We start from the raw sequence: 17230 nt of genomic DNA on the forward strand, positions 1-17230 counted from the left end.
TGTAACTCAGTGTTTAAAATGTCCCATTATGAAGCAATCACTGGAAACTAACGAACCATTTCTGTCCTGTCCATCATCCTCTCTCATCAACGAGATCATCCGCCATGTGTGTCTGTGTGTGAGACTTCATGATCAAACAGCCAGAACAGTGTGTTAATAATCAGACCGAGTCAAAACATCACGGTGGCCACGTACAAACAGAAACACACACACACTTTAGATTTCCATGTGCTTCAGAGGGAGCCGGAAGAGAGAGACTCCCTGAGGTGGAATTAATGAAAAACCCTTTCATGGAAAACTCATCAAGCTGAGAGAGAGAGAGAGAGAGAGGAGACTGCTAGCGTCTGTATAAGAGAGAGAAAAACGGAGAAAGTAAGAAAGAGATAGCATGTCCTTGTGTGTGTAGTGAGTGGAGGGGGGGTCAGAGCGCGTGACCTCTCATTTCATACTTTAATTAAAATCTCCCCCTGACGTCCTCCTCTCTTCCATGCTGGCTCGCCTTCCCACAGAGGCCGTCAGTGCCAGCGCGCGCACACACACACACACACACACACATTCTTTCCTCTGCCCTCCACACACCCGTACACAAACCCACACTCCATTTGAAAAGACATGTTTACTCTATCTCTAATGTCCCCCTGTGTTTCATTAGCTCTGTAACATTCTGTAAACACCAGGGGAACTTTCAGAGCATTGCTTACACCACCATTACACTGAATACACCAGAGAACTATCAGATGCTAAAACACATCATATGCAAACAGCTAATGGATCCAAAAAACTGTCTTTTTGAGCACCGAATGAGAATTTTGTCAATTAAGGATAAAGCCCTTGGTACAATTTGTGTACAAACGGCTTTACTTACGATTTACACAGAGATCTGTTCTGTTCTGCTTGTGTTTTATGATTAAGGCCCCTTGCGTCCACAGACATCATATTTAACTTGTGCGCAACATTGTGAGAACAGCTGTTATCAGAGTAATCCATTCGTTTTACAGTGTGTTTCACCTGCTCAGCAAAAAGAGAGAGAGAGAAAAAAAAAGAACTAAGCAACATTATGTCCTAAAGACCAACATGAATGGGTGCACACCTACTGTATGTGTGTGTGTATGTGTGTGTGTGTGTCTGTGTGTGTGTGTGTGCGCGTGTGTGTGTGTGTGCGTGTGTGTGTGTGATAAACAGCAGCTGGAGTTTCCCACAGATCAAACAGATCAAGAACAATAATGAACAAAGTGGTGAAACCCCGTGATGAACTTTATGCCCAATAAAGAGGTGCTTTATGTTGATATGCATGTAACTCATCCATTCAATACCAGACCACAACCACTTCAAGATAAACTCTAAACCTCAGTTCAACATAAAAGAGATATGCAGATATCCAGACTGTTAGATTTAATCATCTCCTCTTTAGATCTCAAATATGTATCGCATATGAGATTGTCCGTGGATGAAATAAAGTGAAAAGTTATTTTTCAAAAATTCGAAATATTTACAAATTACACTTTTATAGGCATATAGTGACTTATACCTAATTTTACATATCTTCTGTGATGAACATATTTTTGACTTAATTTTTTTTTTTTTTATTAATATTAAATTAATATTGAAAAAAAAACATGTTTAATTAGTCTGGCATGTTATTATAATTAATTATTATTATTATTATTATATTATTTGTTAATAAATAAATATAAGTAAATGTTTGATTACTAAATAATAATAAATTATATAGAGGGAGAGAGATAATTTTTTTCTTTTCTTTTTTTTCGCTTCACTGCTTGTTTATCTCTGAAAAACGTTTATGTCAAATCAAATTCATGTGAAATGAATAATAAATATCATGTATGTATATATATATATAATGTCCATGGAAAATATGTTAATTTATTACTATTCACTTTATTAATTTTTAATTTTAATAAATTAATTATAATTTTTTAATTGGTATAATAAGAACACATTTGTTGACACTTGTAAACAAAATCTTTAGATTTAAAGGTTTACATTTTTATTTTTATTTATCCTGAATTATATTATCTTTATAGCTATATATATATATATATATATATATATATATATATATATATATATATTAATTTTTATTTATTTATTTTTTTTATGTCCTTGGCAAATGTAATCTAAGTGATTTACTTTGTGTCCAATTCTTAGAAGTACACAATGGGCATTTCAATAAACATTTAATTAGCCATGTTCTGTTTGACTGCATCTCTAAACAAACACCACACACACAAAGGAACCCACACACTGCATGTAAGGTGATATTTTCCAAACTCTCATCAGTCCACCTCATCTAAGAGTACACACAGTTACACTTGCACCCACAACAGCAGATGGACACTTGCAAACACAATAGCCCCATAAAGACATCAACAGTATTTTAAGCCCTAGTTCGCTAACACATTTCTTTTATGATACGCAGCATGCCACTACAAAGCTATCAGCTGTCTGAGCAGCTGCATCGGCGGTTTCCAATAGAGTCACTAAAGCTTTGAGAGATCTGAACACACACACACACAAAGGGGATCTATTTCAACCACACATGTACAGCAGCCGACCATAAACCCCACAGATGTATGTAATGATTGATATTAGAGGATTAAAAATATACTGCAGCCTTGAAAGCGTGACAATTGAAACCTTTCGTGATAATACGAGAGCAAAAAAAAAAATAGTGTGGATGGATTACAGATCTGGTTCTGTGTCACACATTCACACACTCTTCTATTTTCCTTCCACTAATCCCTCACTCCTCCTTAACACACTGTGGAAGGGCCGAATCAAACCTTGCTGACTGACAGAGGCTCGTGTTACTGCTGCAAAGGACCTGAAGGTCAAGGGAAGACAGAGACGTCTGTTTGAGGTTAGTGCATTTGTGTACGTGTGCAGGAGACAGAGGGAAAAACAGCGGGCGAGTACAAGATAAGGGGAATTTTTAAATGAAAGCAATCACACTGACATCAATTAATTGTCTGTGTATAATTTGCTGTCTAGGGTGCCGGCGCTTCTGCTATGGGTATTTGTTTCGAGCTGTAATCCGTGGCCTTTAAAATGTCTCCCATTTGGAGATCAGAGAAAGAGAACGCACATTGACACAATCCTCTCACACCGAGCATTCACACAACTTGAACTCTGTGGCAGGAAAATCTTCAAAGACACAAATACCCATTTTTGCAGAGTTTTCGCAAAAGGTTTGCACTAAGCTACGACTGTCATCTCACTTTCCCACAAACGCACACACTGATGAACACACAGGCCTCAATAAGCTCCAGCTTCACAGACGGAGAGTTTCTAAGAGAAAGGTTACAACACAAAGCCAACGAGTCGTGATACATCACGTCCATTTAAGACTTTCTGGAAGTGAATGTAATTCTATGAAAATAAATAATTCAGTAAATAAAGGCTGACTAAGTGCAGGCTGACTGTAAGAGAAGACATAGGCATTTTTTTTTTTTTACTCTTACGAGCAAAAACAAAAACACGCCGAGCAGGATGCCTTTTATGGACATTCAAAACTTCCATGCTAGTGAATCAGCCTTTAAATAATGGAAAACATTGTGTGCAACAGAAACCGATTACAGAGTCTGTTGAGCATTGTGAAGTGCTGCAGTAAATCAACAATTAGTTTTTATGCTGATCCAAGACGCGTTTTGTTGCTTCAAAACATTTACCGTTAGAATTTAGTCATAAAAGGAGTGATGAATGACTCTGTAAAGCAGACAGACCAAGTCAGCACCTATAGGGCATTTTTTTTTCTGTCTGCCAGAAAAAGCTCACGGATTAGATGACGGTCAGAGAAGACATATCTTTTCAGCAAAGACGAGCGCTGAGGAAGTAGAGAGATTTGATGAATAACAACAACGGAGCTCAAGAAAGGACACAGAAAGTTATTTGTGTCTCACGGCATGGGGTGGATGGGTGGTTTTGCTGTTTATTTTCTTCTCCTGTTAACTTGTGTTGTTTTATAAAACCTATTTAAAGAAACAATAACGTGCCAGTTGAGCAGAATCTCTTTATCCGGTCATGATGAGTCAAAGTGCCAAACTTTGACTCAGTATGAATCATTTCTGAGCCACCCTTTGCACTCAGGCCAAGGAAATCTATGACAAAACTATTTCACGAGGTGGCAGTTTCATATGATTAAAAAAAATAATGATGAATTAAACAGTAAAAAAAATAATAATGTATGAATGAAATTAGCCACCAATCCGGCGAATGTATTGCATTGGCCTCAGTCGCTCAGTTTAACCTTCTCAGTTAGGTCTTTAGAGAACTCAAGGGACAGAGGTCCGAGAGTTTAGCCCACGCTGTCTGCCCTTGCTATCTGATCTCCATTCAGCTCTGCCAAATTAAAAACATTAGGACGCCAGACATCAATTAAATAGTCATTATACAGAAATAGAAACATTTAAGTTTGGTGGTTTTGAGCTAGAGTTGGTCAGAGTTTGGATTCTGAGATGCATTTTCACGACCAGTGAGAAAAAAATAGCAAATTTGAGGCCAGGAGTGATACAAATTTCAATACACATTTGTAAATTTGTGATTAATCCTGAGGCGTAAAAAGTATTAATACGATTAGGATATAATTCAAAGTGGAGGCAAAAAGGGCGGGAGGACTGTTAGAGAGCACCCTTTTAAATCTGCCGCTCTGGGCAATATGAAAAATTAATTAATTTCTGCAGAGAATCAATTTCTATATTAGACACCGCCGGGGAGCGAGCGCTCAGGCAGGAATCAGATTCTAATCTCGTTCCAGTAACTTGTGTCACAAGCGCTTAACATCTCCTCGCCAGTGCCAATGGCTGCCGAAATGTGCTCTTTAATAAGCAAGCAGCTATGAGCTGGGGTCATAAATTTGCTAACAGACACCAAGGTTTATATAAGCGAAGCTGTAATGTTCTTTCAAACAAGGCTCACTTAGTTCTCTTTAACTGATAAACAAGTGTAGCCTACGAAAAAAAGTCGTGAAATAACTCAATCTAATGGATCCATATTCGTATTATTTATTTATTTATTTATTGTTCTCAAATAAACATTGCTCTGGTCTGCATTTCCAAAAAGCATCATAAACTTACAAAGGCAATTATGGTATGATACTTAGCAGAATAAGCTTGTATTTGGATGAGCAGGAAAATAGTTATATTCCAGTTATCCCCTAACATTGTCTATTTGTCCAATTCAATACATATTATAGGCCTACGCATTACATTTCTAGCTAAACGGTAAACAAAATCAGTGAAAAAAGGCTGAGTAACTGTATTTTTTATTTGAGTATCGATACTTTCGATACCTCAATTTATCGATACTTCTATCCCTACTCTTTAAGTGCACTCACGCACAGATGCATCAGTATGTTTACCATCACTCTAAATGTCAGATAAATTTGCTATATTTAATAGGCTAATAAAGGTTGTTGTTTTCTAAGCGCGCAAATTTTGATGGCAACAATGTCAGCAGCAAACTATAGGCAACAGTGACAGCTCAACAGAATGTAGAGCTTTTATAACCAGTTATCTGAACTGATAATAACATTCAGTAACTACATGGGCTTATATACACACGTGATCAGAATTGTTGGTACCCTTGATAAACATGATCAAAGAAGGATATGGAATTAAAACTGCATTGTTGTGCTCAGTGACCCATTTTTGTGTTGTTTTTAAGGTTTGATTTTAGATTATTGTCTGGTTGGAAGAACTAAACATGGCCCATTATAAGATTTCTAACAGAGTCAGTAACTTTTAGATTTTTTTTAATCTGTTAATCTGTATTTGATAGAATCAATGATGCCATGTATCTAAACAAGATGTCCAGGACCTCCAGCAGAAAAATAGGGCGACAACATTAAAAATATAGCAGTATATTTTATTGTACACATGGGGTACTTTTTATCCCTGTGTTCACCAAACCCATCTTGAGTGTTTGCTGCTAAAAAAGCAAAAGTTCCAGTCGTGTCTGACTACTGAATGTGCTGGAGATTTTTGGTTAAAGCATTTTCTTTTCTTCCCTCCCAAATAACATGTGGTGATGTAGGTGCTGTTTGAGTAATTTTTAAAATGGTTTTCTGAAACTCAACAATTTTCTGCAGTTCTCCAGCTGTGATCCTTCTCTCTCTCAAACTCTCCTCCTCACCGTGCATTAGGACGATATAGACACACGTCCTCTTCCAGGCAGATTTATAACGTTTGCTGTTGATTGAAAATTTTTAATTATTGCCCTGGTGGTGAAAATGGGAATTTTCACTGCTCTAGCTCTTTTCTTAAAGCCACTTTGTCATTTGTGAAGCTCAATTTTCTTTTGCTGCACATCAGAAATATATTTTAGTTTTTTCACATTGTGATAGGTGATTAATTTGGAATTTGGCCTTTGTTGTCCCTCCTATTTATACTTCCTGTGAAACAGAAGGCCATGGCTGGATAAATTCATGTTCATAATCACCCTGGTCTGCTCAAATTTGTGAATATGAATGGTAGCCGCATGCAACAAATTCAAGGTACTGATGCTTGCCTACAAGATGACTACTGGCGCTGCACCAATATACCTAAACTAACTAGTTCAAACTTATGAGCCCTCCAGAAACTTGCATTCTGCAAGTGAATGGTGCCTTGTGGTGCCATCCCAAAGAGGTTCAAAATCACTCTCATGGACCTTTTCCTGGACTGTGCCCATCTGATGGAGTGACCATCCAATCTCAATTGGAACAGCTGAGTCTTTACTCATTTTCAAAAAAAAAACATCTAAAGACACATTTTTTCACCAGCACTTGACCAACTAATACTAGCACTTACCTTTTCCTTTCTATTCTATTCTATTCTTTAAAAAAAACTATTTGTACTGCACTTGAGTGACTTGTCATGGCACTTGTATACTGTTGTTGTTCTCTCGTTGGTCCGATTGCTTCTATTGTTTTCATTTGTAAGTCGCTTTAGATAAAAGTGTCTGCTAAATGATTAAATGTAAATGTAAATGGGAATATATTTCACATATATTTTAGGCTACTCATAAGAATTTCTATTGGTTTCCAGTAATTGTGTCCAACGTGTATTCGAGAAAACAACATTTAATTCATAATGATATTTCCCCCCATTTTAAATTCTTATTCTCCAATGAATGGTTAGATTTTATTTTGTGATTTTTTTTACAATAAAAGATCAAAAGGATTAACAATTTTGACCACGTGTATAATTATGCCCCGTTGTGAGTCACTGTAAATTCATTCTAGTTTTCAAATGGAAACTGCATGCGTCATAAAAAAACGAAAGACATTATGAGTCCTAGAAGTGATACTTGAGATGCATCTGATATGAGACAACTGCCGATTAACCTGTGAGCTGACATTCGCTTTAACTCGTAACAAAAGAGGACTAGTCCCATTAAATATTTATATAATAAACTGATACGATCTCTCTCCCTCTCACTTTTCCATACCTATCTCCAAAAGTTTTTGTTCTCACCTGATACATTTAAAAAGAAACAAACAGCTACCTTCAGTCCAATTCTGACTGCCTGACTGATGGTGAAAGACACCTGTTCTGCCCAAAAGGTGAGTGTGGTGTAGCCTACTGCATATTCAACACATTTCAGCATAAAAGTAACCTGATATGAGCACAATTATCAATGGCTAAACTGTTCAGATATGTGCACCATTATCAAAGGTCAAACTGTTCAAACTGGATCATAAGCAGATAAATGTGCAGTGCTCAGCAAAGAACAAACAGTTTGTCTGCGCAAAATAACAGTGCTGACTGGAGCTCAATAAAGCCGCATAGTGCAAGTGCCAAGCACTTAAATTATATTTACTTTAATGCAACTTTTAAAAACTTTTCAGAGCAAGTTTAAAGTATTGAAAAGATGCCTACTCATCCCGCGTAGCTCTTACCTTGCATTGGTACAGTCGATATACAGAGCCTCGAAGTCTTTTCTCGATATAAGTTTGCAGCGATTGACTCCGGGCTGAATCGCACCGAGTCCACGGAGGACGCGAACCTGCTCCACGTTGCACACCACAGGCGTTATCTCCAGGCGTTTGAGTTTAGTGTACACGGTGTGCAGTCCACCGACCAGGTGCTTGAGAAACAGGTCAAACGCCTGCGGGAGGCAGATGAGCTCGTTGCCGTTGACAGTGAAAGACGCGAGCTTTGCGCCTCGGACCTCGACCATCTTACACTCGTTGTTTTGAGGGGTGTTTTCCACCGGAGACGGAGTGGAATACACGGGTTTGTGCGGGAGACTTCCGATGGAGATGCCCGGGCTCGCGGAGGAGAGCAGGTCCGATCTGAAGAGGCTCGGTCCGGATGGGGTGACGGATTGTGAGGGCGAGAGGGTCGCCGGGGTCGAGGAGTTGACTGCCGCGGGGACCGACATCGGAGGCGCGTGGGCCATTGGTGTCGCGGGCAGCAGAGCAGCCGGTGTGGCCATGTTCAGCACTAAATAAATGTCTTGAAAGTGTTCGGACAAAAGTAATGGATCACGGGAGAATTAAGAAAACAACAACAACTCGCTAAGTAAAATCAGCCTGGCACGGGGGGGAACGAGATGCTGTCTGTGCGTCACGACATCGATCAAAGCGTGATAGTGACAGTGGGAATAAGTGAGGAGCTGCGCTCGGGCTCGGACAAGTTGAATCTGTCACATTGTGGTCCGGAGGAGGAGCCAAGAAACAAAGAGTTTGGAAGAGACAGAGCGCGCACGTGCGTTCCTTTCTTTCAGAGCAGGTAGATCTGAAACAATCAACTTCACAAGAACTCCTGCTATTGCTTATACTGAGCAAGGTTTACAGTAAAGATAAACAAACAGAACAACAGACTACACGGTGATTGTGTTTTTTTTAAGCCGTTGTCTGTTATGCTGGTTATGTTATGCAACTTGCAAAGGTTAGAAAGTTTATGGAAGGACAGCTATATATTGTATGAATCCATGCTTGAAATGAAATGAACAAAAACAGCACTTCAGTAGTTAATAGCGCTTTGTACATGCACATGGGCAAGTGATTAATTCGCCGCGTGAGAAATTCTGATGAAACAATATTGAAAGCAATTTAAATAAAGCTCATTTAAATGTCAATTCTCATGGTTGGGGCTTTAATATAATTGGCTATTTAATTAAAACAATTTTCACGGTCATTAATACAGCCAGAGCGTTGTAGTGCACTGACATATTTTAATTACATGGTATTAACAGAATTGATATGCCTTAGAAAGCACGGTGAAAATTTGAATAAGAAATGATTAAAGCGATTATACATTATCCCCTTATGGACATTACGAGTATATGACTGGTCAACACTGAGAAAGAGAATAAACCAATTTACTGTGCGTTTGCAACACTTTTAAAGTAATGGGGTGAAGAAGAAAAACAGGTTACTTGCTGCTTAATGAAGAAGAATTTTCCTTTTTTTTTTTTTTTGTTATATTATGAGGTAGAGCATTCAAAGAGACAGGATATAAAGCTTATACTGCCATCTATTGTGAAGGATTTAGGAAGTGAAAATAATTAAAATGAAATGTCAATGACTATTTGTTATTTGCAAATACCCAAAAGTGCTCATGACTTCAGGTCCTATGGTTGGTAAGGGTTCTCAACATTTACAACAGCTAATCTCAGAATAAACACTTATGGTGTCTCTTGAGGCACAGAGACATTCATCTCAATTATCAAAATACACTTCTCAGAGGCATCACGATATCCCTGCCACAGCAGGAGTCACTTACATAACCGATTTCATTGACACTTACAGCCTGCCAATTGGGCTTAGTGACATTTCACAACACATTTCACAAGAAGTATAGTTCTCCGGTCAGTTAGACAATCCTATAGTATACACACAGTGTTATCTGACAATATTTTAACAATTATTTTACAATAACATTTTTAAATGGCCACTCAAAATGATTTCATATGCATGGTTTAAGAGTTCACTTCTGCTTTTAATGCTGATTATGATTTCTCACATTTGCTGAAATCTGTCAGACAATCATCGGCTGTTCTCTTTTCTCATGTTACAACTTTGCATTTACCAACATATCGCCACAATAAAACTGTTGCTGTTGAATAAATGGCAACAGCTCCGTTAAAAGTAATTTCATGCATGAATTTAACACTGATGTTTTCTAGTTACTTTTAAGTAATTGGCAGTAATTTCCTGCATCCCTCAGTTCCACATTCCTTTATTGAATTCACTACAGTGATTACAGCAGTTCCTCATTGACTTCTCTATTATAGCTGCGGCCAGAGTCCATTCCCTGACCTTCTCTTCATCGATCGGGCACATTTGTCGCTCCTCTATTATAATGCAAAGAGAACATTTGTTATAATGTACATCCGATGCCTTTGCACAACTGCAATCAATATGTTCAACTAAAGACTGTACTGTATAGAGAGAGACAACTATATGTATGTAATTTAAAATCATATATCATCATATGCTTATAAGCCCTCATGGACATGATCCTACCTATCTACATACCCATCCACTCAAATTCATGTTTTACTTTCTCTTATCACCTGTGTCACCCTTAACACCAATGTACAGGACGTAGATTGGGAGGGAGTCAATGCCTCAGTTCACACACCAGCAGCCTATTAAGACCACGGACATCCATCAGCTAAAGCTGCCATGCTTTTAAATGTACTGTGCTGGGATGGTCCCTGCAACAGCTCTGTAATTTAATTCCCCCTGCCATGCATACACCTTGCATAGCCACGTCCCCTGATGGATTAATCATGCCATTTCCACGAAGGTCCTTCAGAAGAGAATGAAATTTGATGCAGCCACTGACGCTTGGTGTCATAACTCAAGCTACGCAAAAACACCAGTGTCCTGTTTTCCTGAAGATGGATGTGGGTTTCGGGGAATTGCTTTGAATGTGTTCTTCGTTAGATTAGAATGTATGGATTTATTCCCAGCTTCAAGGATAAAGGGAAAAATCTGACTGTATAAATTTGCCACACTGCAAAAATCCTATTCTTCACCTTCAAATTAAACATTTAAAGCAAAATACAACAAAGATTGGGTTTTAATAATGATAAATGGCCAATATTAAAATTATATTCTGTTTTGTCAAAAGAACATTAAAATACGTTTTTTTCCACCCGGATTTCCAGTTAAAGAATGCATTTAAAGGTCTCATTTAATCATTAGTGTTGTTAAATATGTGAACAAAGTGATAAGTGAGTTATTTGATATTACAAGTAATCTAATTCATAGTTCTCATCCAGAGGGCCTCAGTAAATTTCCAAGAAAGCCAAAGGATGAGTTTAAAATTAAATACATTTTTATTAATATATAACCTTAGTTACATTATTATTAACATATTAATTGATCTCTAACTTCAAATGCGATATATAGTTTTATTTGCATTTTCCAGATTTTTTTTTTTTACTTTGTTGAATGAATGAATGAATGAATATATCAATAAAAAAGCTTGAAACCAAACAGATTTGTCATATTTACAGCAGAAATATTGTAGTGTAAATGGGGGGGGGGGGGGTGTATTTGAATATTCTGTTGGACAATGTGGGGCCTAGATTGATAACAACCAATCTAAATTATATCTAAAAATATGGGATATGAGCATGCACTGCCCAAAGCTGTGTGTGTCATATGTCAATCGATACCAAATCAATACAATTTATTGTTAAATTAAAATAAATGAATAAAAAAAAAAATACAAATATTGGTATAAAGCTGATATGGTGCATATATAATACTTGTTGCATAAAATAATACTTTTTTTTTTTGTTCCTTTAGGAGACCTGAAAATTATTCTACAATTAATGTTATACTTTTTTTTCCAACAACAGTTTTCTTGTTCCTCTTCAGGAACTCGAGCTGCATCGAAACGCTTTGGGGAACGCGTTTAGCATGAGCGACTCTGAATATGGTATCTAATCTGTTTTATAGAAGAGTGTGACGTCACAGGCGGGGTGACGTAAGCGACCAGAAAGCTATAAAGGCACGAGTATTTCAGCAAGCGCTCTGTGTGTGCATGTCATTCTGTCTTGTCAGTCTTATTTATTGTTGTTTGTCACTATTAGCTCATCAAAAAGCAAGCAATAGTCATAGAGCAAAGCTAAGACGAGACATCTGAAAGGCGAATCCAGATCGCGTTTCAGATTGTGTGTTCATCACGAGTGAGAATACACGGTCTGTGCGCGGTCTGCCTGGGATTGAGGCACGCTGTTTCGGCTCTTGAGGGAGCCGACTGCCTGCACTGGTACAAGCCAGTGTGGACGATTCGATCCCGGAGGACTCTCTCGAGGGGGAGTCTTTGCCAGCATTCCTCGCAGTGTCAGTCCCGCTTTCGCCGAGGCCGAAGTGTTGCGGTCCTTCCCCCCGAGTGATGATTGAAACGGAGGGCGTCGATGAGCTCGCAGTTGCACAAACATAAGCTGCATAAACATCAGTTGCACAGACAAACAGTTACACAAGCATCAGTTTCACAAACATATTATGCCTAACTGTATAACGAGCAGCATTAATGATGCTTAATGGCAGCTCACGCAGTCAGCTCTCGAAAAAAATAAAATAAGGGGGCTGACTGTGCTTCTCGCATATCTAAGGACGGGGCGAAGACGGCTCTGCCTATCTCCACCCGTATTCCCTAGATTTAGAGTTCATTCTCGAGGTTCCGAAACACGCGAAGCGGTTCCTTCCCCCTCTGTTAACTCGCAGCTGCAGCTACTTATCTCCGAGGAGATTAACATTGTTTGTGTGACTTAGCGGCTCGCGTGTTGCCAAGGCAACGTGTGTACTACATTATTTTCATTTTGATGTAAATCTTACCAAAACCAGACCGTCTTTACTCGTCTGATTGGTTAACTGCATTAATTCTGATTAATTAAATTCAGTATCTATCTGACTATGAGAAGTTAGATATGAATTATACCAACAAGGCAGACCATGTTTACTCGTCTGATTGTTTGTTTGCATTAAATTCTGATGAATATAATGACATTTATCTCACTCTGATCTGAGGGCCGTACTTCGGGCTGTGAGACCCTCTGTTAAGAATCCTGAATGGGTCCTGAACACAGTAGAAAAAGCTACCGTATTCAGTTCAGCTCTGCACCGCCGATATTCGCGATAGTTGGCCCCGGGCAGGGTCTGGTTATGGAACAGGAAGTGAAAACCCTATTAGAGAAGCAGGCCATCGAGGTGGTCCCTCCTCAAGACAGGGAGTCCAGGTTCTACAGCCGGTATTTCACAGTTCCAAAGAAGGATGGGGGGTTACGTCCGATTATAGACTTGAGGGTCTTAAATCATTCAGTTATGAGATTGAAGTTCAAAATGCTCAGGATCAAGCATGTTGTAGGTCAGATCAGGTCCGAGGACTGGTGTGTCACAATATATCTCTAAGATGCATACTTCCACATTTCCATCCTTCCACAAAACAGGAAGTTTCTGAGGTTCGTTTTGGGGGCAGAGGCCGAGTACTTCCCTTCGGCCATGCACTCTCACCCCGCACGTTCACAAAATGTGTAGACGTGGCTCTAGTTCCCCTGCACATGCAGTGCATCCGCATTCTCAACTACATAGACGATTGGTTGATCTTAGCTCAGTCAGAGCATGTTGCGGCTTGGCATCGAGATGTCGTTCTCGCACATATGGGGGAGCTGGGTTTGAGACTGAACGCCAAGAAGAGTGTACTTCCTCCGGTTCAGAGAACCACCTATTTAGGCGTAGTATGGGATTCGACCGCGATGCAGGCACGATTGTCCCCTGCTCGTATCGAGTCGATCCTCATCTCAGTCGAGAGAGTCAAAGAAGGCCAGTTACTTACTGTCAAACAATTTCAGAGATTGTTGGGTCTGATGGCAGCTGCGTCCAACGTGATATCTCTTGGCCTGCTGTACATGAAACCCCTACAGTGGTGGCTCAAGACTAATGGATTTTCCCTGAGGGGCAATCTACTTCGCACTATCAAGGTCATGCGGCGCTGCCTCCGTGCCTTAGACGTGTGGAAGAAACCTTGGTTCTTGAATCAGGGCCCGGTGCTGGGAGCTCCTTGTCACCATGTAATACTAGCGACGGACGCGTCTCTCACCGGCTGGGGTGCGGTCATGAGTGGCCACCCTGCCCGTGGTCTGTGGAGCAGTCGCCATCTAACATGGCATATCAACTGTCTAGAAATGCTAGCAGTTTATCGTGCACTGAAGCACTTCTTCCCAGACCTAAGGGGTCACCATGTGTTGGTGCGCACCGACAACACATCGGTGGTCTCTTACATCAACCACCAGGGAGGTCTGCGTTCGCGCCCTTTGTACAAGCTGGTGCACCAGATCCTGGTGTGGTCCCAGAGCAAACTCCTCTCATTAAGAGCAGTATATATTCCTGGGAAACTAAATATGGGAGCAGACATACTGTTGAGGCAGGGGCCTAGGCCCGGGGAATGGAGACTTCACCCAGAAGTAGTGAAGCAGATATGGAGAGTATTTGGCAGTGCTCAAGTAGACTTATTTGTGACTCAAGAGACATCACAATGTCCCCTTTGGTTCTCTCTAGTTCATCCAGCTCCTCTGGGACTGGACACTATGGTACAGACCTGGCCGAGGCTTCGTCTGTACGCCTTTCCCCCTATCGCTCTGCTCCCGGGAGTTCTGGCGAGAGTACGCCAGGACGGGATCCGTCTGTTATTAGTAGCCCCATTCTGGCCGGGCCGAGTATGGTTTGCAGATCTGGTTTCGCTCCTCGACGTCTCTCCATGGGAGATACCAATCAGGACAGACCTACTCTCACAGGCGCAGGGTACGATAATTCACCCTCGCCCAAAGTTGTGGAAGCTGTGGGTGTGGCCCCTGAGGGTGCAGAGACCGCCAGTTAGACCCAGCAAACTGCCCAGTTGGTACAGTTCTGGAGTTTCTACAGGCCAGGCTCTCTGCAGGGTTGACCCACTCCAAGCTGAAGGTTTACATGGCGGCCATTGCGGCCTACCACGCCCTTCTCGATGGCGAGTCTTTGGTAAGACACCCCTTAGTTATATGTTTCCTCCGCGTGCGCTGAGGCTGAGACCTCCAGTATGGTCCCGTGTTCCCCCTGGGACTTGGGTGTGGTGTTAGAGGCTCTTTGCAAATCTCCATTCAAACCGATTCAAGATATCTCAGACAGATATCTGACTCTTAAAACCGCCTTTCTGTTGGTTATTACCTCTCTGAGGAGAGTAGGAGATTTGCAGGCCCCTACATATCTTGATTTTGCACCTGGGATGATCAAAGTGTTCATATACCCTCGAGTGGGATATGTTCCTAAGGTGCCCTCTATCACACCACAACCTGTAGTGCTGCAGGCCTTCTGTCCTCCTCACTTTCGGGAGCCCGACCAAGAGAAGCTAAATTGTGTGTGTCCAGCTCGAGCGCTGGATGCATACGTCCACAGAGCTGCCCTGTGGAGAAAAATGGACCAATTGCTTGTATGCTGTGGTCCCCCCAAGAGGGGTTTTCCTGCTTCTAAGCAGGCTATTAGTCATTGGTTAGTTGAGACTATCAACGCCACTTTGAGTCCTCTGGTCGTCCCCCGCTGTTGGAAACCAAGGCTCACTCTACATGGGGTATGGCGGCCTCCAAGGCCTTTCTAGCAGGTGCGTCCATGCTGGACATCTGCAATGCTGCGGGGTGGTCCACGCCTTCTACTTTTGCAAGATTCTATGGCTTAGACATGCCAGTCACTCCAGGCACTTCAGTCCTCTCGTCCTAAGCTGTGCTCATCGGATACACACTAGGCAAGGGTTTGGTAGTCTGGCAGCGTTGGTACTCATTTCCCAAAGCGTTTCGACGCAACTCGAGTTCCTGAAGAGGAACGTCTCTAGGTTACGTATGTAACCCTAGTTCCTTGAGGGAACGAGACGCTGTGTCTCGAGGCCATAGCCCCGGCACCCCTGAACTAGGAACTAGGGTTACATACGTAACCTAGAGACGTTTTACAGCAACCTTTGAAATGTTGAAAGATGTGAATAAAATCTAAGCAATCTGAATCATGCTAAACAATTATTGTAGGTACTAAACTTGTCCATCAATAAACTCAATTTCTTTTCACTTTATAAAAGATACTATTTGATTAAATTATATGCTTGTGTTTTGAATGACTTCACATACATGTAGCTTCAAATCTACTGCAATAGGCATCTATTCAATCAATCAAAGACTATGACCTGGCCTTCCTTCCTCACTGTGGGTGTGACTAAACATTCAAGACATCTATTCTTCTGTGAGACCTTGTTGTGGACAGTGACATGTTTTAAGATAAAATATATTTATGTGAAGGCCTGCACATGAAATTAAAGCTAAAACTTACAGCCAAGTTTCATTTGGGGATGGGGGTTGGTGGGTTTGCACCCAGTTTTATTTAGGTATGCTAAAAAGATGCCCACCTCACATTGGAATTCACTCCAGCTTCTTCTAAAACATCACTTCCATGATCAAAGTCAGGGAGGGGAAAATATCTCTAGAGTGCCAGTCATGGAGATGAGATAGAGCAGAAAAATGCCTGACAGCACTCCTCTGTCAGCGCTTTAACACTTTTTTTCTGTTTTCTAACAAGTTTTTTTTTTTTTTACAGACAAAATTAATTGTGGGGATGTGAGATGCCTGATTTACATTCATTAAAAGTCATCTCCAGAAGTCAAGTTCAGTTCCAATCAAATTTGGGTAATTATGCAGAACAAGATATTCCCTGAAGAGTTGAAAACTCAACTTTTTTGAACATGTCACTCTCAATGAACAAGTTTAATTTTAAATATACTGTACGTGAGGAAAGGGTGAATAGGTTATTCTAAAAAACAAACTCAAAACAACAGTTTTGGACATACTTCTCATTTCACTGTTTTTCACATAAAATGTTAGGGCATATTCAGACAAAAGTGCTACTTTCCCTGCTTAAGAAGTAAATAAATAAATAACAGACTTAACAGAGCCTAAGCTGTTTGCTTGGCTTAACTGATTTAAAATAGTTTTAGCTGGATTAAGTCTTGAAGATTACCCAGCTTTAGGCTGGTTAAAGATGTTTTATCACTATTTTTACAATGACTCAATAAACAATAAGTTATGTGTTACATAAACTGCATTTTAGATACAAAGCTGCCATAAACTTTCTCTATTTTCACAATAGAAACATTTTTTATGAATAAATAACTTGACTGAATGATTCATTTGCCCACTCATAACAACAGTCATCACCTATACTGGCTTTATGAGAGAAAAATAGCACTTTATTTAATGA

General features: G+C 40.2%; 1 protein-coding gene across 1 annotated transcript in view; it reads right to left on the reverse strand.

The window, feature by feature from the left end:
- The window catches only part of dachc (dachshund c), a 54560-nt gene extending 45913 nt beyond the window's left edge, over positions 1-8647 (reverse strand). Inside the window, exon 1 of the mRNA XM_052546331.1 lies at positions 7898-8647. Within this exon, the coding sequence (XP_052402291.1) occupies positions 7898-8436 (539 nt within the window). The 5' untranslated portion in view covers positions 8437-8647. The remainder of the gene's footprint in view (positions 1-7897) is intronic.
- Positions 8648-17230: the final 8583 nt, after the last annotated feature.

The sequence above is a fragment of the Carassius gibelio genome, chromosome B1 (genome assembly GCF_023724105.1).
Source record: "Carassius gibelio isolate Cgi1373 ecotype wild population from Czech Republic chromosome B1, carGib1.2-hapl.c, whole genome shotgun sequence".
In the NCBI taxonomy this organism is placed as follows: domain Eukaryota; kingdom Metazoa; phylum Chordata; class Actinopteri; order Cypriniformes; family Cyprinidae; genus Carassius; species Carassius gibelio.